Raw genomic sequence first — 22,053 nt, 5'->3', positions numbered from 1 at the left:
GTAATGCACTTTCCTTAGATGGTGTAGTATTACACACATCTATTACTCATTTTATTTACTCCTTTGGAATGAAATTGCTGTCTGCCCTCCTAGAATAGTAGATAATTAACTCTTTAGAAATAAGGTTAGTGTTTTGCTAGACGAAAAGCTCTTCCTGAAAGTGAAGTGAACAAATATGTACAAAGATTATTAGAAAATGTATGCAGCCATTTTGACCCTTGAGAAAAGCTGACAAGCCATATCAGAATATAAATTATAGTGTATGAACTCTGGCTCAAAAAGGAACAACTCTGATATTTCGTTAATACATCTCACACTCAAGGAAAACTGAAAATATGGAGAGGAATGTGTTTCACCATTACCAAACAAGCACCATCTTTCCAATCTAAAAATTTAACACAGATAGCACCACTGACTCTAAATAAGTTTTTATCTATCCCCTCATACATACCAAATGCCTGGTTGTCTTGAATCAAAGAGAGCCCTTACAGCTTCATATAGACTTTTCTTCGGGTATGCTCATCCAAGAGAAGTATTAGACATCTCACATGATCCCATAAGACTTACAGTCTGGGTCATGCACAGTTCATTCAGATAAGCAGCTGAACTCGAAGAGCTTTTCCAGTCCAAACCTAAATGCTGAGCATTTTCAGTTTTCCTTCATCCAGGCTTAGAACATACAGCAGTGTACTCAACTGTAGAGCAGCAGAGATGTTCAGAGTAATACTCAAATCACTGTGCTAACTAGGTGTGATAGGAAACTACTAGAGGGAGGGAGGAAGGGAGGGAACATGGTAATGCTAGGTCAGTATCAGATAGCTGAAGTCTCTAATCTAATTCATTAACCTACACTATAATATAAAACCCGAGAGAATAATTGAATGTTTTTCTCACTGGGGAGGGGCTTCTGACTCTCAGGATGGGAAGAAGTCCCTCTATAACTGTATGAATGAATGGATATATATGTCTTTCTTTGTACCTCTGAACCAGAGATGAGCAGACATAAAGAGTAGGCAAAGCAGATCTTTGTCTCCTATACAGAAACACTGTGCTAACTGCTGTGGCCATGAGACATTGACAGTAAAAGGTGGGAAAAAAAAAAAAAAAAAAAAAAACAGGAAGAAAATGCAAAAGCAATAAATACATTTAAATGATAAATTTGTAACACTAATCTTTCATCATCAAACAGTACTCTGGGTTCAGATGTGTTGGATGTCAACAGAACAAACAAATGGTTGTGGTAAACTTAGGACCAGAATGAATTACACTGGCAAAAAATATTTCTCAAGCTATTTGTACCTAACAGGACAGACCTACAGCATCAAGGACAACTATGTGAAGAAGACTGTACCCTATCCCTTTCAGTTTGTTTCTTCCCTGGCTACAACTTGCATGGAACAGTAGAGCTTTGACAAGTCTGGGTAAGGTTTATGTGAAAAACTCAAGGAAGTGGCCTCAATGAAAGAGAAATAACAATGAAGTCAGCTTTCTTGGTGTGACATCACTGGGAAGATAAAACAATGATAAATCCAGATATCCTTGAGATGATGGGTAACATTTGAAGTATTTAAATGAAGCTAAAGACCCATTCTCAGAAATGGCCAAATCTAGCACCCAAGAGCAGAGAAGTCCTAATCTTACAGAAAATCAATGGGGCATAGATTGCTGTTCTACTTAGCAACCAGGAAACTGTATGCAATGTGAAATCCTGGTACATAAACACTGCAAGCATATATCCATTGTAATTGTTGATCATATTTGGATAGGGAGCTGTTCTGTCTCTGTGCACTGCAATGTGTTAGATCAACACTAGACCTTATTTGCAAATAACTCAATGCCCTTTCTCTTACTCCATCTTCAGCTAAGCATTTCCTCACAGCATCACACTTCCAAAGTGTGATGTGAGCTGAGCACTCCTCACGCTTCCAAAGAATAGCATCTTAAAGAGATTTCCAGAAAAATAAATCCTTTTGCATTTACTCATGTTACAGAGGCTTAGTCCTGAAGGAAATAATCTAATAATCTATTTTTCTTTATTGACGTAGAGGGTAGAGCCTGTCCCTGTTGAGCACATTTGGATTTGCAGGTGGGTGGGGCATGGCTTTGCTACCTATTGGATGTATTGTTCTCCAGGGGACACACTGACAAGTACATACATGTTCTGGGGACCATGATTATTTCTGGTTGTCACAGGAGGTCAAAGAATAGTATAAAAACTCCTCAAAGATATTGAAAAAGATATCAAAATATCACTCATTCTCTTTCTGGACAAGAAACGTGTTGGGGCCACACTCCTAGCAACTGCTCTTCTGAAATCAAATCAGGGCTTTACAGTGATTTAGTGGTTACCCAGGCCTTGTGCTGTCTCTCCGCATGATCAAGATTTCAGCAGCCTGAGAGGGTAATAGCGACTGAAGATCTTTCAAATACTAGAAGCAGTTCGGCACAGATTTTGTCTTCCTGAGGTTTAATCTCAGCTTCTTTCTCTAAAGGCTCATGGCAATACAGACAACATCCCCCGTCTCTTGATCAAATACCTCATACACACAGATATGTTCAGAGTAACCTCTTTGTTTCAACTCTGAGGTCTTAGGGATAGAGACTGACATTTTATGATCTGGATGTGAAGAGTCTACTATGAAACAGGGCCCTGATCTAGGACCTCTGGGCAATGCTGCAAGACAAGCACTAATTACAGAGGTGTCATCTTGTTATCTGAGCAAATGAGTGTAACGCCTTCATTTTCCTTCTGGCTCTTCTTCCAACTACCTCTGTTGCCTTGACTTAGCTTTATGTCCTCCTCCTGTAAACATAGATTTTATTTCTCATTTGCTTATCTTATAACCCTCAGGAGTTACATTTGCATGTAGCAAATGGTCATAAAAACTTCCAGTGGAAAAGCAAAAAACCCGAGTTTCTCAAAAAGCTGGACAAGCACTACACCTAATAATCAAAGCAGCAGATTAAATATATACATATATGTATGTCCCTTTTTGGTCCCTCTTTACAGGTAGGTAAATCAAGACAAGGTAATGAGCCACAAGTTCTGACTCCCCAACTGCTCTAAACAGAGTCAAGGATTTTAAGATTACTTGACTTCAAGGTTTCAAATGAGTTCACAAAGACACAATTATAATGAAAAAAGAGTTATTACATAGCTCTTGAATCATACTACAAGACCCCTTCTGTATCAAAAACTAATGTTAAATACACAGAAATTTTAAACTTTTAATGGATAGTAACATGTATTAAGAATTATGTAGTTTTTTTTTGTTCTTGAGGCCCTGCCCCCGCCATTTGTCTAGTCACAAGACTTTCAGCCCCTTCTTATTGCCACAACACCTCTTGACATTGAAGGCATTATTTTTTTTTTTTTCAGGGGGGAGAGGAGCAGAGTGAAATGAGAAGAAAGTGCTAGATGTGCACAGTAATGGTTCCTTTGGCATTTTAATTTTTATTTTATATTTATTTCTTTGGATTACTACTGTATTCTCCTGAGGAATAAAATGTCACATCAGCAGACACAGTGAGACTTATGTAATTAGTATGAAGATATTTTAAACGTCCAAAAAAGAAACAGTTTCACTGTTGGACAGAGTGGAATTGCGCTTTGTGTATTAACACAGATATTCAGGTAACTGATGGCAGTAACAAAACTTCTATTTTAATAGTAATAAATTTACAGCTCTATGTAAAAGCAGTTTCTTGTAAAAGTTCATGTCCACCTTTTGAGATCTTCTAAACATAAAATGGCCACGAGAAGTACATCAAAGTTTTCCTGTTTCCGGACACATTAGCAAAATACACTGTTTAATCAGTAACCTACAATATTAACAATTCTGAAACAGTATCCTATTTTTTAGACCTTGACTGTTACGGTCTTTCTGATTTATATTCCATATAATATACTAATTTAGTATTTTCACACAATCCCAACGAATATAATCCCCCCAGAATAACTTTCATCAAATGTGAAAACCAGAAGCCAAACCTGTAAAAAATCAGGACATTTTTACAAGACTTTTTAGGGTCCAATTATAGTTCCTCTGGAAAAGATTTTCCCTTGCGTACCCTTAAATAAGAATTGAATTTCAGTGGAGAGCACCAGTCAAAGCAGGGAAGAGATTACAAGTGATTTTTGAGTTTCTCACTGAGACAAAATTTCAGTGATCTGTTTCTGCTCAGTCTTATCTGGATGGGTTCAGCCACTGTAAACTCCATGGGGTGCAAGCAAATTTACTCCACTCTAGGTACATTTACTCTTAAAAAAAGTCTAGTGCCATCCCAACACTTAAAATTATTACATAGCTCTTTTTCTTCTTTTTACTGTTGGTGTGCATGACATGCGGAAGCACGCACAAGGTGAGGGGCAAAATCCCCATAAAGAAACTTCGCAGAAGGCAGATCAGGGACCACAGCTGTCACCCTGAACGTTTGCCTGGGCAAAAAAAAATATCCGTAGTCTGTCGAGTCCACCTCAGACTAAAGGCTAACAAAAAAAAAAAAAAAAAAAAAAAAAAAAAAAAAAAAAAAAAAAGAAAAGCAAAGCAAAACATCCCCCCCTGCCCACGCTGGAAGATCGGTGCTCTCCCACCTCCCGGGTTTATAGCCAGCGGACGATTTAAGGGACGGGGTCGATCCTGAGGGGTTGCAGGCTGCGGCGCTCCCTCCCCGGGAAACGGCGGGAAGGCGGGGAGCGAGGGTCCCGGAGCCCGGCCCGGCCCGGCTCGGCCCGCCGCGGCCCTCCCCTGAGAAACTCGGGGAGTTTTCTTCCCAGGTGGGGGGTGAGGGGCTCCAGGTCCCCCCTCCCCGGCCGTCGGCAGTTGCCGGCGCCGGCAGGACCCGCACGCCGGGGCCGCCAGCCCGTTCCTCCCAGCCCCGGCCCGGCCTCACCTTGGTACCACAGTGCGGGGACTTGCAACGTTCGTCTTGGTTCAGGCGGGGGAGGTTCAAAGTCAGAGAGAGCTATCTACCCCTCGCTGAAAATATTGCCCAGGAGTCGAAAGAGCCAGAGCCAAGAGGGGAGAGACAGGTCCGAAATGGGGGAGTGGCGGGGGGGGGGTGGGTGTGGGGGGTGGTGAGAGGTGCCCCTACCCTCCGCTCCCCCCGGCCCGGCTCCCACTCGCAGGTGAGCCCCCACGCTACAGCTCCCGGGAGCGGCATCGGTCCAGAGCAACACATCCTCCCCCCAGAACCAGGAAAAAAAAAAAAAAAAAAGTATAAAAGAAATCCGTCCCATCTCGCCCTCCCTTTTCCTCCACGTACCCACGCACTTTACCTGTTTTTATGCCGGGTTTTTAATAAATTCCTTCCAAAGGGAGCCATGATCCCAGCGGCAGAAGCATAACATCAGCGATCCCCAAACAATTCGAGGGTGTTCCCTTCTCCCCTATTTTTCCCCTGAGCGCCTTCCAGCTTGTTAATAGTCACTGAGCGTAGCGATGAGCTGGAAGTTGTGCAATTTACTGCTAACTTTGAACTCCGGCTTGTTGCTGCTGCTGCACCTTTGGAGTCCTGCCCAGCTGCAAACTTGAAGGAGGCGTTTAGGAGCAGGAAAAAGAAAGGGGGGGGGGGGGGGGGGGGGGGGAAATACGCACTTGCTCCTGTGATGTGAAGTTAGGCACAGAACTTGCTAAACTTTCAGCCTCGTCACCCTCAGGGCACCCGCCAGCAAATGGGAAAGAAGGGGTTTTGCTCCGGTGGGGAGTTTTGTGAAAACACCCAACAAAAGGACTGAAAACTTTCCCCGGGAGGCTCCAGCCACTTCAGGTCAAGTCGTTCAGCTAAACACCAGCGTTAATGAAGGGCAAGCAACAGTTGCCACACCAGTTTTCAGTACATAATAACCTGCCTTTTCAGTACCTCTTTACAAGGTGTTGGACAAGTAATGGGAAGATGAAGGGAAAAAGTCAGAGCGCTGTGGCTCCACTGCCCTCCCTGGATTTTTAGGTAAACGAGCTTTTTTCATGAAAACCTTCACAGACTAAAAACACCTCCTTAAAAACCCCTTAAGCGTGGCCTAGCAGAGAACAAGTGAGGCAGCAACACGAAAGGCTCAGTTTGTACTGCGATGGTTGCAGGACCTTTTTTGTTATGATTTTAATCTGGCTTTGCCAGAAGGGAAATGAACGCACACTACAGTTCCTGTTCACTGGAACCCTCTGGGAACGAGAGATTTGGAATAAGGCTTCAGAAGGGAAAACTTTTTAAAGCTTCAGAAAGAAAAAAAAACCACAAAACTTTTTTTTTTTTTTTTTCCCCCCTACCCCCCTCCTTCAATTTGGAGTGGAGCAAGGGAAAGTGGACCCATTGCACCCCGAAGGCTGATGCCAGTGGGTGAAGGTCCTGGGCTGGCAGGCAGGTGGGAAGCCCCCAGCACAGCCCTGGCCCACCCTAGCCCTCTACTTTCTCAAGTTAATTTAACAGGTACATATTATATGTAAAACACTCGGGTTTTTTTTCCCTTTTTTTTTTTATTATTTTTTTTTTTTCTTTTCTTGTTTCTCACATATTACAGGACAAATTCTTCATGTGGCTGCCCAAAGGTGCAGCACAATAGGGATTTGTTTTATTAACCAGGGGGGAATGATTAAATAAGTGCCTACCAGAGTCAGGGCTTATCCAAAAAAAGGCTTTTTCTTTTTCTAAAATTCCCCTTTTCTCCCTTAGTCAAGATAGTCACAGCAGCCTGAAGAAAACAAAGCAAAGGCCCATTCCATGGGTTACCTATTACTGTCAGCTCTGGGAATACCCCACATATTTTCAGTTCAGTCCCACGCCTCTAAATTCCCTGAGCTGTAACTACAAAGAGAGGGACCAGAGCCTCTTAAAAGCCTTGTTTGGGTAGTCATCCAAATAACACAAAAATAGGGAAGCTAATGCAAAACAACTTTCAGATTTCTTATCCTGCTGCCAGGGTAGATTTTAAGTAGTCTGATTTTGGCATTATGAACGTAAGCCTAAACACATTAAATCCATAGAAGTCTTTCCTTTTGCTGTGAATCAGGTCATATATGCCACAATGAGGGGATTTTCTCATACCTAAAGGAACTGTAAAATTTTTCGGTCCCTAAGAGATGTTCAAGGTGTATTTGGCATAAAAATCAAATCAATGTAGAATTTCCTAGAGAATAATTAATTCACATAACTAGTTTTATTGGCAGAGGTAAAATGAAATAGCTTTATCTACAGAATGCTATTAACTTTTCTCTTTATTATGAAAATAAATGGGAACTCAATGATGTTTGTAGCTGATTTTATTACTTCTGAATACTCATCTCACAATTTTAATTTATTTAAATATTAAAATAACATGTAAATTGTTCCTCTTCTACTAGTAAATGAATAATAATTTTCAACCTAAGATATGTAATGTGGGAACTGGGTCCCTCTACGCAAGTAAATAAAAATGCTTGCTACATTCATGTAGCTATGCAAAGAATTGTAGGAAAGACTCCAGGATAATAAGCATATATTTTCTTCATAGCTGAGGGAGAAGAGAAGGTTTTCAGTCTATGCTCTTTCCCAATTAGGCTAACCAAAACCAGGAAGAAACCAGGTGTATGATAAAGTCTTACAAAGTAATAAAGGAGAGAATCCTAAGAATGAGGAAAATTGCTCTTTACTAAAAACAAGACCAAAGGACATTTAGTATACCATAAAGAAATGAATACATGCTATTTCACTTGATTTTCAATTAATCTGCAGAACCCAAACAAAAGTATCATAGGGGCCAAAAAGACTTACTGAGTTTATATAAATACGTACACAGAAACATAAAAACATGGATATTTCTCTTATTAACAGAAGGGATAAGAATTTCCATTTCTCAGCACATAAACCAGTCTCTAAATAGAGTAGAAATAGTAGCAAAACATTTCAGAGAGACGGGTTAATTTTGTAGGCAGTGTTGACACAACAGTTCAGTTAGCTTGCCCTTAAACTTCCAAAGTGCCTCAAACTACCTGTATTTGTATGTACACGTCTTCGGTTTTCTTTAAGCTCCAGCTCTGATCTTCCAGGAATATTGGGCCAACATTCCAGACCAGGGCCCTGGCACTTCCCAGCATGCCACATGAATATAAAAAGCAACCACTGTTCAAGTTCTGAGTATTATCACATTTTAATCATGCTTTCTTTATGCAAAAATCTAAAGGCCAAATAGCTGGTAACATTGCATTTTTCACCCATGAGCTGCTAAGATCAGCCAAATTGTTCTCCGGCACAACATCATCCCCCTAGGAGAAGTAATGAATGAATGGCAGATAGTTCAGTTTGCAGGACTCATTTTTTGAAAACACTCCATAAAATACATATGTAGTGAACTTGAGATCATCAGAAAGACATGTCAACAATTCACTCTGGTATTTAAAGGAGAAGGAAGGGGAATTATAAACACTAGAGTATCACCTACCACCTGGGTAAGTTTACTGAACAATAAATCTGAATGCAACTCTTGGGTGCTTGATCAGAAATCTTAAGGTTAATAAATGGAAATGTTTGATATGTCATCTTCCACAGCAGCTCAGAGTGTTCTAAACATGTCTTTGGCAAAAATACTGCAGCATATCAATGCTTTAAAACCCAGCTTTAACCTAGCTTTACAAGCCAGATTTAACCATATCAGTCTAAGGGTATAGTTTAAATTAACTAGGAGTGGGTGTGCTACTGCTCTCTCTTTCCCTTTATTACCTCTCTTACCCACCACTTAGTTCCAGTGCCTATCTTACACAGTCTCTGGGATCTCATCTGATCTCCTGGTAAGCTGACGTAACTCATTCAAATTCCAAATCAGCAACAAAGGTTTGTTCCCTCTGTTTTGGGCTGATTGGTGAGGTGAGTTGGCTTACCTTGGGATCAGACAAGATCAGTCCAACAGTGTGATTCCCAGAGCTGATGCAAGGGAGGAGTTGAACTATAAGTAGTACTAAGAGAATGAAAGAGAGGAAGGTCCCTCTCCCACTGTCCACAGACTCCCGACCCTTTCCTTGTGCCAGGTCTGATTGTCCACAGGCTTTGTGCTCACACCATTCAACTTTTTAAATGGATGGAAAATTAACTTGACATAGAATAGTGAATAAATAGCTTTTTGTTGGACTAACTAGTTAAATTGGCTTGTTGAGGTGTCAGACAATGGGCAGGACTAGTGTGTGAGGAGAGAAACAAGACCACGTGGCCAAGAGAGCGGGCAGAGAGATGTGGGAGGAAGACATCTCTTCTGAGCAGCCCTGAGCAGCTGGATTGGCTCAGCCATGTTGTGTAACTTCATTCTGGCTGCAGCAGTGAGCACCTCAATGGAGGCAGCAAAATCTACCTTAGGAACAAGTTAAATTCCCCATTCCTTGCTCTAAATTAATGTGCACAGGCTGCTTCTGGTACCTTGTTTCCTTCATTAAACCATCATAAATATTTATGTCTGCTTTAAGTGCAGCCAAGTATATGAACACAAGACACTAGACTAGGTCCAACAGAGTAAGAGGGAAAGGTCAGTGCTAGGATTGTAACTGCTTAATACATGCGAAACTGAGTGACCCATCTTCAGAAAGGTTGTGGATTTGCGCTGCTCAACGCGAGAAGATTTGCAGAAAGGACTCAGAAGACTGGTGGCTGATGATAAACTGGCAGGTGAAGGTCATGTTGATGAGTGCAAAGTGATATACTGAGGAGAAAATCTAAACAAACATTTAAATTAACTGTCACATCACAGAAACAATTTATTTGGGACTGTTCATGCAAAGCCTTAGGTCAATGTTCTATACTGGTAAAACCAAAACAAAAACCAACCAAACAAAAGAAGAGAGCTAACAATCCATGAAAACGGAATACAGAATGAAGTGGAATACCTCATTATGCCATTATAAACTTTGATTCGGAGACTACATTTCGAATACCCCACATATCTCATCTGAAAAAGGATATAGTGGTGTGGGGCGCGGGGGGGCAAATGGCAACGAGAGAGTTTTAATAAACAGAATACTTGAATATGTGAGGAGAAATTAAGTACAGAGATAAGACTCTTGAATCTGAAGAAAGGTGAATATCTGCTTATTATAAGAGAGGTCTATAATAATCTATACCATGGAGAAAATAAATAGGAAATGTTTCTCACAGTGTAAGTACAAGGGTCTGCTGAAAGAAATAATCAGACAGCAGAGTTAAAATAAACACACACAAAAAGATTGTACTCATAAGTAAATGGCAGAACTGCCCTCTGACTGCAAGTGTCAGACAGAAAAAAAAGTATGAATGAGTTAAGAAAAAGATTAGGCAAAACCATGGAGCACATGGCCAGTAGAGGTCACAAAAATCACTAGGTTCTTCAGTCTTTATCACCTCAGTCCAGCTGTTTCTCAAACTTCTTTTTCTTTTCCCTTCCTTCCCGTACAGCTCACTAGCTACTGGCATAGCGCTAAGTACATTAAACCTCACAGGTTACTTTTGACTTGCAGGTTGGGTGCAGATGTAGCATCACCTCATCTGCTGACCCCTGTAGAGGACTTCCATGTAAGGATTTTCCTATGCTTTTGTACAGCAATAAACCAAACAGGGAGTTTGTCCCTCTGTAAGCAGATTTTTATTCAATATTGCAGGTACAGAAAAAAATTTTATATTCTACAAGCCCCAGGTACTCCTAAACATAGGCAAGGAGAAACTCTGCAGATGTGGAATCAAGTTCTTTGTCTGCACATGACTGTCCCAGTCAACGTATTCTTCATCCAACCCTAAATCTCTTTCCTTGTTTTCATTAGGTACTGAGACAATGTCTTGTGACTGAATTCATCATTTTCTCCGTTTCCAATGCTCTCCTCCCTTAAGTGTTCCCACTCTTTCTGTAATGGTGTGTTTGTCAGTTAAGTACTTGAACAGTTTGCAATAAAGAGGCTGAAGCAAATTAAGAGAGCATTGAGGTTTATGAAAGAGCATCCTTTTGTTTATCGCAGGGACTATTAAATATAATGGTCCAAATAAGCTTTCGGCTCTGAAAGTCCTTGAATCGCTGATTACCTGATGCTGCGAGTAAAAAGACTACCTCATATTTGCCTAGCTTTTATACTCTTCCCTAAACATCTGCTAGTGCTTGCTATCAGAGACAGGACCTGATGCCAGCAAGGCATTTGGTGCAATCTAGTAGAGCAGCTCTTCTGTTAATGATTGGATGTAACATGACAATTAGTCCTCTCCTCTTGTCTTTTCTCCAGCTCTCTAGTAGCTCCTTTTTCTTCTCTCTACAATTTTGATTAAAATGTCTTAAGAGACATGGACTAAATTCTCAGCTCCTACAGATTTTCTCAGTAATCATGGACAGAGTTGAATGATCTATCTAATACCCTCCTTTACTTTTTAAAAAAAATCCTCTTAGGAAGCATATCATATTATTACTTTCCATAACAGTTTTTGCAGCATGCTGCAACAGTATTTTGTGGTTATATTCTTTGGTCTAAGTGCCTGACTTAGTAACTCCCCTGACTATTGTGGCATCTAAGTCAAAGTTTAGATGAACTGCTGTGTCCCAAGGTGCCACACTGGGGTCACCAATAATTGGTGTAGAGGATTATCGCAAAACCTAAAACTAATCTGAGTACACCTCCAGGAGCCCTGACTCGAACTGCATCCATTGTGAAAGGCACACTGGAAACACAGTAGGTACACCAAAGAAACTTCCTATTACTGGAAGGGTTAGAAGTTGAAGAGAAGAGACTCAAAGAAAATAATTCTCCTTGTTTAAAAATATGACAAAAATACTTTCCTGATACAAATATAAGTTTCTCGATATATTTAATAAAACTTTTTCTATATAGCAATTTTTTCTTTCAAAGACATATACTAATTTTCGTAATGTATAATAACCTACTCCCATGTTCTGAAAAAAGCTGCTTATTATGCTGCCTACATCCAAGGATAAGTAATAACAGTCCTTGCAGCACTAAATGAGAAAAGGTGAGCATAAGATTTGTAGATAAGCAATTGACAGTATTATTTTCAATGATCTGAAGACTTTTAAACACATAGAAAGCAAAGGAATACAGGGACAATCTATGGAAATATTCTCAGAACAGTCCCCCTGACTTTAAAACTCCATTAATGATGATATGTTTTGCAATCTGCTATGTGATTGATAAAGGGAATAATAATTGTGTGCCTTTTGGTTTGCAATGATAATGTCCCATTCGTTTCATATTTCATGGTTTTCTGAGGTTTATGTTTAGTTAGAATTCTCCCAATATCTTGGTTCACACAGTAGGAGAATAAATGGTTTCAAACCACAAACTGGAAAATAACAGTATTGTTACTCCCCTTCCTACCCAAATTTTCATCAAGTAAGATTTAAGAAGGACAAGGACCATGTATCCACCAGACAGCCTTCAAGGTAAGGACTTTTCATGCCCTATGTACAGAGTTTACCTCTTCTTTTGAATGTTGTATTTCAAATTGCTTCTTAACAGAGTGATACATTCTCACTGGAATTAAAGATAAACTGCTGACATGCTCATGTCCAGATTAGATTTCTCAAATACACACATACAGAGGTAATATTTTATTTTTCTGCAAAGCCTCTTGCCTCTTCTGGAAGCCTCTTGCTCAACTTAGCTGGATCAATTGATTCATTATTAAAATTTAGGTCATATTTAATATTTCAAAAGAGGAACTAATTTTTAGGTAATTTAAGTAGATTTTACAGTATTTAGAAGAAGTGACCTTTTCTACTGAAAATGATTTTCAGAAAGAAACAAGCCTCCGAGTGTGCTCTTGTCTGCTGAATGAGAACATCTTTTAGAGACAAACATCTGAAACAAATGCCCCCTGGAGGTGTGCACTACTCCAGTCATTACGGAGGGAGTTCTCATGCTCTTTAATGCCAGTCCCTGGGATCCTGTCAGTACCTGCACCCATTAAGCCTATCACTTTTCAACTTTACACCAAAATCCTTGATATTGTTTTCCTGATGTACGCTTCCAGCATGCCTGTTCTTGTCTTCCTGCACAGAGAGAGATCCTCTCCAGATGTCGGCTCACGTGTGGGCCAGACACACATCAAGATACAAGCCCTCTCTCTTTGCTAGATTCCAGACATGCATGGAAAATTCTCAAACCCTTCCTAAACAGCAGAATAACTCCATCCCTATAGTCTATTTTTGTGAAGGACATAAATAAATGTTTACACCCCCCTACCCCCATCTCATCTCATCTAGGGGAACATGGAAAGTATCAGAGATGATTCTACAGTGGCAGAAAGCTGCTGTTTTATAATCTTATACTGGCATACTGCCAGTTCATGAATTACTTTTAAAGGAAATTAGGGCATCGCAAAGAACAAGAAATCTTCTAATATACAACATATGAACATTCTAGGCTGAAGCAGCTTCTAAATCTTTCTCTCACTCCATTTCTTACTTAAAAAAAAAATAATAAAAATCAGCAGGGTAGGAATCTGCATACGATGTAATACCTGGAGACAATTAAATTCACATTTCTGTGTGCTTTTCTGAAGCTTTTGCATTGAAGCCAGTGGGAGTTTTGTCTGATCAAGGCCTTCTTGCACAAACGAACAACTGCAAATGTGTTCGGAAAGACTGATCTCTGGGACAGTGAATCACAAGTGTTTTGTCTCCTTTAGAAGAAAAAAACCACCACCCTCTTGAGACTGTTAGGTAATTCATATCCAAAAGAATGTCTTACTTTCATCCTAGCTAGAAAGCAGATTTATTGCACAGAACATTAACTTAAGAATAAACCTGATGTTAACTTCAGAATAAAGCAATTCAGATAGGACCAGTTTAAGACACAGATATAATAATAAAAATAACAGAACAAAACAAAACCCAAAAAACTCTATTGAGCTTACTCTCCAGATGGGGCAGAATATTTCATATTGTAATTTCTACTGTCTTTGTCTATTTCAAATATAATAATACAATCAAAACTATCTGAGTCCTTCAGAAATCTAAACCTCATTTGTTCTTTCACAGATTTAGCACTAGTTCCAATAAGGGACATAGGTCTATAACAAAATGTTTGGAAGGATTTCACATGCCTGAATGTTTCTGACAGAGATGGCAGAGGTGGCATTCCAGACCATCTAATATCAGGAAGATTTTCAAAGGGCGGAAAGCCACATGGAATGCATGCTTACATCTGACAGACCAAATAGAAGCAGCAGGATGAGACAGTTTACATAGCAGAGATACATATGTCAAGACTCACATCTTCTCCTGAATATGTTATCATGTATTAAACTGGGGTGTACTTCCTCACAATGAAGGAGACTTGCTTCTTTGTAAACAATTGCTCCTGTGAAACTTTTTTGTTCCTCTTGGTCAAGTACACATTTTTTTCCCAGCTAATTTGTTAATTATTATTTCAGCAAGAAAATTGCCCAAGGTCCAGACACCTAAACTCTAGAGGATAAAAGGAATGTACTCCACTGGTTTCTTCCTGCTGGCAACTAGTATCCTAATTCCTGAAGCAGTATAAAGAAAATACAGCTATCTAATAAAACGATATAAAGGCTTTCAACTTAGCATTGCCTCAGACCAAATCCATAAAGTTGTTTAGATAATTAATTGCCACTGATTTTAATATGTATGGATACTTTTACTATTTAAGTCTAGCTCCCTTGTGCTAGAAGATGTAGCATTAGGGGGAAGATGGTCAGTCCCTGACTGTGACTACAACTGACTGTGCAGGCCTGTGTGATGGTTTGAGGCCTTATTCAAAGAAGATCTAGTTGGTTGGGTGAATAAATCTATGACCAGGACTGGTATACAGTCAGCTACATAACCACTAAGGGGATGATCTGGCAAGAAACTGCTGCCATTGAATTATATATGCAAAACCACAGATTGAGCACTGCAAATACAAATGACTTCAAGCAGCAGTGTGTGGTGGAAGGGGGGAGCTGGAATGGCTGTTATGCATGGCAGAGAAGTGTCCTATTATCTTCTCTCCTCCACAGTGAAAATTACTGTTAGAAACACATATTGAATCTGACTCCAGTACAAGGGCTGTAGGCTATGTTATGACGGAGCTGGTGTCTGCACACTGTAAACATTTCAAAACACAGCTGCAAGCTCTATTCCACAAAAAGAAAATGTATGGGATCGCCCAGCACAGGCTATCTGATGAAGTCAGCATATCTGAAATACCTGTTATAAACAAATGTGTAAATAACAGCCAACTCCTTATCCCTAATGTTTATGTTTCTGAGAAACTTTGGAGACTGGTAAAGTTGTTCAGTGTTGTCCTGTGTTCTCTACTAAGGTCAATAAGAGTTGAATATCTGAAAACCCATAAAGAGAGTTAATCAAATGTATCTGCCACTTCAACTGAGGCACTGGTCTGTGATACACATCCTTCTTCTGTGGTGTTAGACTGTAGGGAGTAGGAGCTATTTACACTTGCTGTACCTGTGTAAGCCTGTCATTGATAACATGCCATACCTGCTAAATTTTTGAACCTCTTTACATCTTCTAACACCCCTTAGCTCTATAGGGATGCTATCTAACATTATTCTTTCTGTATTAACACCTCAGCTGGCTGTTAGCACAGCAAAGGGACCTCATCTGTGTAAACAAACTTTTTTGCTTTGGTTATACTAATTGAAATAGGGGCAGAGAGCTTCACTTCCAATGCTTTACCTCGCTCTTAAAGATACTGTCCTATGGAGTTAGACCATTTCAGCTGCACCTATCCAAAGCTATACTTTAGTTGTTAGCCCTACCAATGAATATCAAGCTGTCTCACAAGTTGCCAGTGAATACAGATGGAGAGGCTGGGGGACAATGACGAGCAAAAGATGAAGAAGCTGAAGTTTGTCTTTTTGTCCTACATATTTATTCCTGATTTTCAGAAGTTTCAGTTTTACCTAAATCAGCAATGTGAAATGTTATAGGGCCTCACCAGGTAAATGTAATGCTCTTCAAACCTTCTTGCAATCTTTGACTGCTAAGATATTTTCAGCTGATGTCCAAAATACTCCACAGGTATCTCACTCAAATCAAGAGCTGCAATCCAGGCCCCACTGTTTAAAACAATTCATGTTCCTCTGTGTGGGTACATGAAATTTACAAATACAGACAAGCTTAAGTTTTAGCATTTGAGTCATGCTACTCATCTTAAAATTAGGCATGTATGGAGGTGTTTGCAGAATTGGGGCTACATCATCGAGTGATTAGAAAACACTCCCCTCTGGGTCTCAATTAAACATGGCTCCAGTAACACAAATCAATGCACCAGGGGGGTGATTTGAAGCTGAGATCACGTCTACAGCACAAGGCACGGCTGACATCACCATGTTAATCTGGGGTGTGAGCGTTCTGTGCTCGCTGAATCCCCTAGTTTACCTGCAGTTATAACAGCACAACTGTTCTGTTGCCAGTCTAACATACTCCTGTTGGGAGGAAGAGGGGGGAGGGAGAGGAGTGAGTAAACCAAGGCTTGGTGCCGTTATGATATGGATGGCTATCACAGATGTGGAACTACTGTCATGACACCTGCCCAGGAGGGTGCACTGCTCTGGATGGTTTTGATAAAGGATAGAGGTAAAAGTTGCATCTCTTCAGCATTCCTTGTGATATGCCTTACCAGTAAAAACAAGGCTGACATAGGCTGCCACAGATGACAAGCATTTTATTTTTTTTTCCAGAGCGGTGTATATTTATAAGCTGTATTCTAGTTTAGACATGGCTATAGTTAATTAATGTTTGTAAAGCACTGAAATTGAAAGGTGTTATGCAAATGCAAAATATTCTTCAGATGCAAAGCTCTATTTTATTTCTCAGAAAGAGTGCCTGCTTTCTTTGTCGGTTATGTTTTTGCTTATGTTGTAAATGATTGGTTGCCTGTGTTTGCTGTTGTAACATGTATTCTTATTACCACTTTGTCTGTCTTTATTGGGATGTCTGCTTTTCAATCTCCAAGGAATTTCTTAAATGCTATGCATGCAAATTTCAGTTCACAGATGTGCAAATTACACAGATGCTTCCCATCCCTCATAGGTAAAAAGGCTGGAAGTTGCAGAAGGGGTGTATACTCGGAATGTGTATGCTGGCACAGTACTGAAACCACAGCTCTTTGAATTCATATTTTGCCTCTGAGGATTACTCCTAAATCAAAAACAATCAGATTTAACAATGATTTTTAAATGGTCTACTCATAAATGGTCAAACCAAGCACCCTGTATATGAAGAATAAATTTAAAACTAGTGTTTCTGCCCTGCTTAATGAAATATTCTGAAGAGGGAAAAATAACTAACAAATTGAATAAGGGAAACACTTGTATGAAATGAGGCAGTGATTCTTAGTCTTTTCTTATGTTGCAGTAGAAGAACTGTGGAAGACTGGCCATGACTCCCGAGGCTCCTTTTTATCAAAAAAAAAAAAAAAAAGAAAAAAGAAAAAAGAAGAGGCTACTGGTTGTTAGGAAACCTTTTAAGGACTCCTGGCAAAGAACCCGTATCTGGCCAAGATGAAGGTCTCAGCATAATCTCCCTGATACATGGTAATAATAACATGTTGCCTCTCTACTGTGCGCAGAGGAAATATTCCTCAGTATTTTTAACTCAAAATCTTTTCATGGCTATGTGATTCTAAATAACTAGTTAAAGTGAAATTGTCTCTTCGGTACAAGGAAACAGCACAATTATTTAAGAAATCTTCGAAGGTGGCAGGAAAGACAAAATAGAATGATTTCAAGAGTTTCACAGTGTGAAGTTCAATTCCTATGTATGTGACATAATTAAACTAGTGTAATATAACGATACATACTGCATGTCTTCAGTTAGCATGTTCCAGGGAAAACAGAAGAATAATTGCAGGCAAAAACTGAATATCATGGGAAAAATAGAGTCACCCTTCTTAATTCAGATCAATTTCATTTTGCTCTTTCAGGAATTGTGAATAATCATTGTTATCTGATCAGTCCAACATTAACACTATTAAAACAATATTTTTGCATCTTGTAATTATTTCATCTGTTTAACACAGAATTTCAAAGCATGATCACTCTGATGAACAGTGGATTACATGAATATTCAATCTTCAAGAAAGTTATATTAGGCTTTTCAGCCATGTCCATTGTATATATTATATCCTGAAACTTAAATTAAAATATTCATAGCTCACTGGAGAGAAATGAAAAATTGATTAACTTAGGTATTTAGGGAAAATGTGTTATCAGAGAAATGAGAAAGATGCAGTCTGGCCTGGGAATGCATTGCTGAGGTGAAAGTAAGGAGGAGGTGCCCAAAGCATAACTCCCATGACACACTGTGGTGGCACTGCTAACTGCATTGTTTGCTTTCTCAGATAGGAGGATTACAGTAAAAGCAAAAAAAAAAAATAAATAGAAATCAGAAATATGAGGGAATATTGTTTTCTTATGGCCTTTTTTAGTCCAAAATGGCTTTTCCTAAGCAATGTCCCAACAGCTACATATATATATATGTGGCCAAAAGGTTCACATTTTTAGTGGTTTTAACTGTAGGTGTTTAGATGCTGTATTTGTTTTATAGTAATGGAAATAAATGCAGAAATAAATACAGAATCTGGTTTGTTATTTTTTTCATGAGCAGGGTTAGAGAATCTCAAAGTCCTGAAAATCTAATGGCTGTGCTTTAATGAGAAAAAAAAAAAAAGAATTCAAAAGAAGAAATTATATTTCAGATCATCATGTTGAGATGATATTTTAAAATTTTCTGTGATTTGAGAATCATGATCCCCTGGGGTACTGAGATGTTGCTGTTTGAAATGTCAAAGCGTCAAGAAAAAAAGCTCTGCCATGCAAGTAGACTTCATATGTAGAGGCCACACAGAATGCCACTTTCACACTTTCAGACTCCAGAACTTTAAAACATAAAGAAATAGCTCATTATATGTCCAAGAAGTTTCTGTTGATGTGCAGCTCCTTACAAAATGTGGCATAGATTTACTGCATATTAAGAAATATTTCTGATTCAGATAATAATGCAGTTGCTTATGTGTTAGGGTTTTTTCTACAGCAATAAGTTCTTGAATATTATTCAGTTGACTCCTCAAGGTTTCCTAAAACTGCACAACCTCACAAATCTAAAAAATCAAGTCACAGTATGGCTAAAGGAGATGGTGTTTGAAGTAGAGGGGATGTTTAATGTTCTACTTGCTTAGAAATGATCCAGTGTGTTAAGTATTATCTCATTTTTACTTCTGATTTTTTTTTTTCCTGATATCCTCAGCAACACAGATGATCTCTGGGATTTTCAGAAGGTGAATACACCATCAACTTTGAGCATCACTGTCCTGACCAAAGAGAATAAAAACCATAGATGTATTTTAAGCTCAGAGAAAGAGGTGATAAGAACTCATAATGCCTGGGAAATTCAGCTGCAGTGTCTGACCATGCTTTATGCTTTAAATGTGCTTTGAATACCCTTCCCTGACTGTCCTGCTGCTTTGCTTGAGTTTACTATCTCCTGAGCCGACATGATACAAATTAATGTGAATCACCAGTTTTCTGCCCAGCGTATTAACCTAAATTGCTGATAGCCAAACTGTTTTAGGGTCAAAACATCTTAATTACAACAACTAAATTCAGATCTGAGATTGTGAATGAGCATTTTGAGCCAGGTTGCTGTATGAAATTTTGTCTTGCTAACCACCTCCACAATGATTCCTATTCCAGTTACCATCCTTCTGTAATTATCATAAGGTTTGGATAAAAAACATGTAAAAATCCACAAAAAAAAAATTTCTGAGCCATTAATATGTTTAATGATAAGACTGAACAGCTTGAATTCTCTCCATTCATTCTCACTGTGTTTATTTCTGTTCCCAAGGCATAAGACTGCTAACTGGAACATCGACTGTTCCTTATTATAGTCCCCAGTATCTTCTACTGCAGGATCATTAGCAGAATGGTTTTCTCCGTCTGTTTGGTGATCACAGCTTTTGTGTTTGGTGACATCCATATGTTATGATGGTAGTTTTATGTTCCAATGGCAAAGTAAATGGAGGTTCATGTATCTGTTCTTTCATGAATCTATCATTTGCCTGATTGTTTCACTGTCTCCATGCCTCACAGTTGTGAATGGAGCTGAGTTATAGGCCTGGATAGGCTGTTTAAGCCACATGTTGAGGGCAAGTGAAAATAAATTGAGTTTCCCAAGCTAACTGACACTAATGAATAATGATAAACATTTTCTTTAGCTGAGGAATATTTGAAAAGAAAGAGGAAGAGAACGAGAGAGACCAATCTGCAAAGAGAGGGGTTTTTTCTTATAAAAAATTATCTGAAGCACATTTCTCATTAGGAAAAATGTGATACGAAGATGAGTTGAGGAAGTCAAGGTGATTTAGGCAATTAATTTTTGAAAGTGTTAAAATTCATAGTATGCAATTCTTAATGGAGCAGTAGAATCTACAGATGTAGGAAAGTGGTAGAAAAAGTAAATAAAGGAGCAGATGAGAAACAGAAGACAGTTCAGTTCTACTAAGAAAGAAATATAATTATCCAAGCTCTGTTGTGCCTGATCCAGGGGACATGAAGATAATATGTCAAGAACATTCAAAAGCAAAGAAGTTTTTAACACTGAAGTTACTGCCTTGTTATTTTCCAGGGGAAAAAAAAAAAAAAAAAAAAGGAAAAGGTGAAACCAGAGCAGTGATAAAAAAGGTTATGGCCCATAACATACCATACAATCATCCTCTTGAAAACACTAATAATTAGTATCTCAGCATCAAAAAAAAAATATAAATTTTTAAAAAGGCAACAACTAGGTGATCACAGATTTTGATGGCAGGAAAAATTGCAGTTGCTCTCTTCCTGAGGAAAAAAAAAAAAAAGATTTCATTCCTATAAATTCCAGTTACGTAAGAATATGGGAAATTACACTATTGAAGAAATCTGTGACAGAGAGTAGGCACTAGAAAATATCTATGAAATATGATTCTCATTCATAGAGCTTTCTGAACTGCAGAACACCCACAGAGCAAAATCAGTTACAGATTGATCTTTCTACATCATGGAAATAATAGAAAATAGGACTAGAGGGGAGTGTGAGTGGCTATCTAATCTAACCTCTGTGCTAAGGCAGAGGAGTGATAGCTGAAACTTTCTGGCAGGCTAGAACAGCCCATACAATGGGATAAATGTGTTTTGGGGGTTTTGTTTGTTTGTTTTAAAATTCTCTCTTAGTAGGACAGAAAGATGTGTTCCCAACTAGATGCAAAAAACTGTGCTCTTAAAACAGCTAATATGACCAGAATGCACTCAATTTTATTTCTGCGTGTATTTATTTGACCATAAACCAAAACAACATTCAAATTTAAATTTTGTTGTTCTATAAAAGTTGATTCAGGGAAGAAGGAATTCGCTTAATGAAACTTTTCTCACCAGGTGTTCCTTGTGGCAGGATTCTGAAAATTCTGCGTGTATTCTGTTTCTGTGGCATCTATTCAGTCGCACAGATAGGCACGTAGAGTGAGGGAGGGAAGCAGCACCCATCCCTGCTCTTTGCATTTTAATGAAAACTTTCAGCTCTGAAGAGGACATCCACACCAGCAGAACCTACCACTGGTGGAGTGTGTTCCTGCTACGCAGGGCATGTGGATCTGTCCTTAAATGTATTCACAGAGATCAGAATGTTCCGCATTGTAGTATCTGAATTCAACAGATGGAGCATTTGTCTGTATCTGGGAAAAAAAATCACAGTAAAAGCAGTAGCTTGGTGGAGGCTGAAGCGAGTCTTCAGCTTTACATTTATATACTCATACCTTAAAGATTACCCATCCCTACCTGCCACTTCGGACAATTTCTGTCGTGTTCGCGGCTCAAGAGCTGAGATCCAAAAGGCAGAAGACACGCACGCAGGACAGGGCGTGCGATCAGGGGCCGGGACACCCCTCTCCTCTCCCCCCCCGCCCCCCCCAAACCTCCCGGCGCCGCCCGCTGACACCGCGCCCCGTCCCGCGGCACTGCGCGCCCGCTCCGCCGCCGCTCTGCCGCCCTCCGCGGGTCCCCTGCGCGTTACTGGCTCTTGGGCTCTGGCTGGTGCGGACGGAGCCTGGGCTTTGGGGGGTCGCT

General features: G+C 39.5%; 1 protein-coding gene across 4 annotated transcripts in view; it reads right to left on the bottom strand.

The window, feature by feature from the left end:
- RASSF9 (Ras association domain family member 9) overlaps positions 1 to 5,580 on the bottom strand; it is a 28,291-nt gene extending 22,711 nt beyond the window's left edge. For 2 of the 4 annotated variants that reach the window (XM_032999963.2, XM_032999964.2), the window contains exon 1: positions 4,894 to 4,998. Coding sequence is in view for 1 of the 4 variants with exons in the window: in XM_032999961.2 (XP_032855852.2) it covers positions 5,279 to 5,325 (47 nt within the window). In the remaining 3 variants the exon portion in view is untranslated. Of the gene's footprint in view, positions 1 to 451; positions 716 to 4,893; positions 4,999 to 5,278 lie in introns of those variants that run through there. The other 2 variants (XM_032999961.2, XM_032999962.2) reach the window with 2 other exon arrangements.
- Positions 5,581 to 22,053: the final 16,473 nt, after the last annotated feature.

The sequence above is a fragment of the Tyto alba genome, unplaced genomic scaffold, assembly GCF_018691265.1.
Source record: "Tyto alba isolate M040663 unplaced genomic scaffold, T.alba_DEE_v4.0 Super-Scaffold_2, whole genome shotgun sequence".
In the NCBI taxonomy this organism is placed as follows: Eukaryota; Metazoa; Chordata; class Aves; order Strigiformes; family Tytonidae; genus Tyto; species Tyto alba.
Note: the sequence above shows the minus strand (reverse complement) of the source record. Positions and strands in the feature narration are given on the sequence as shown.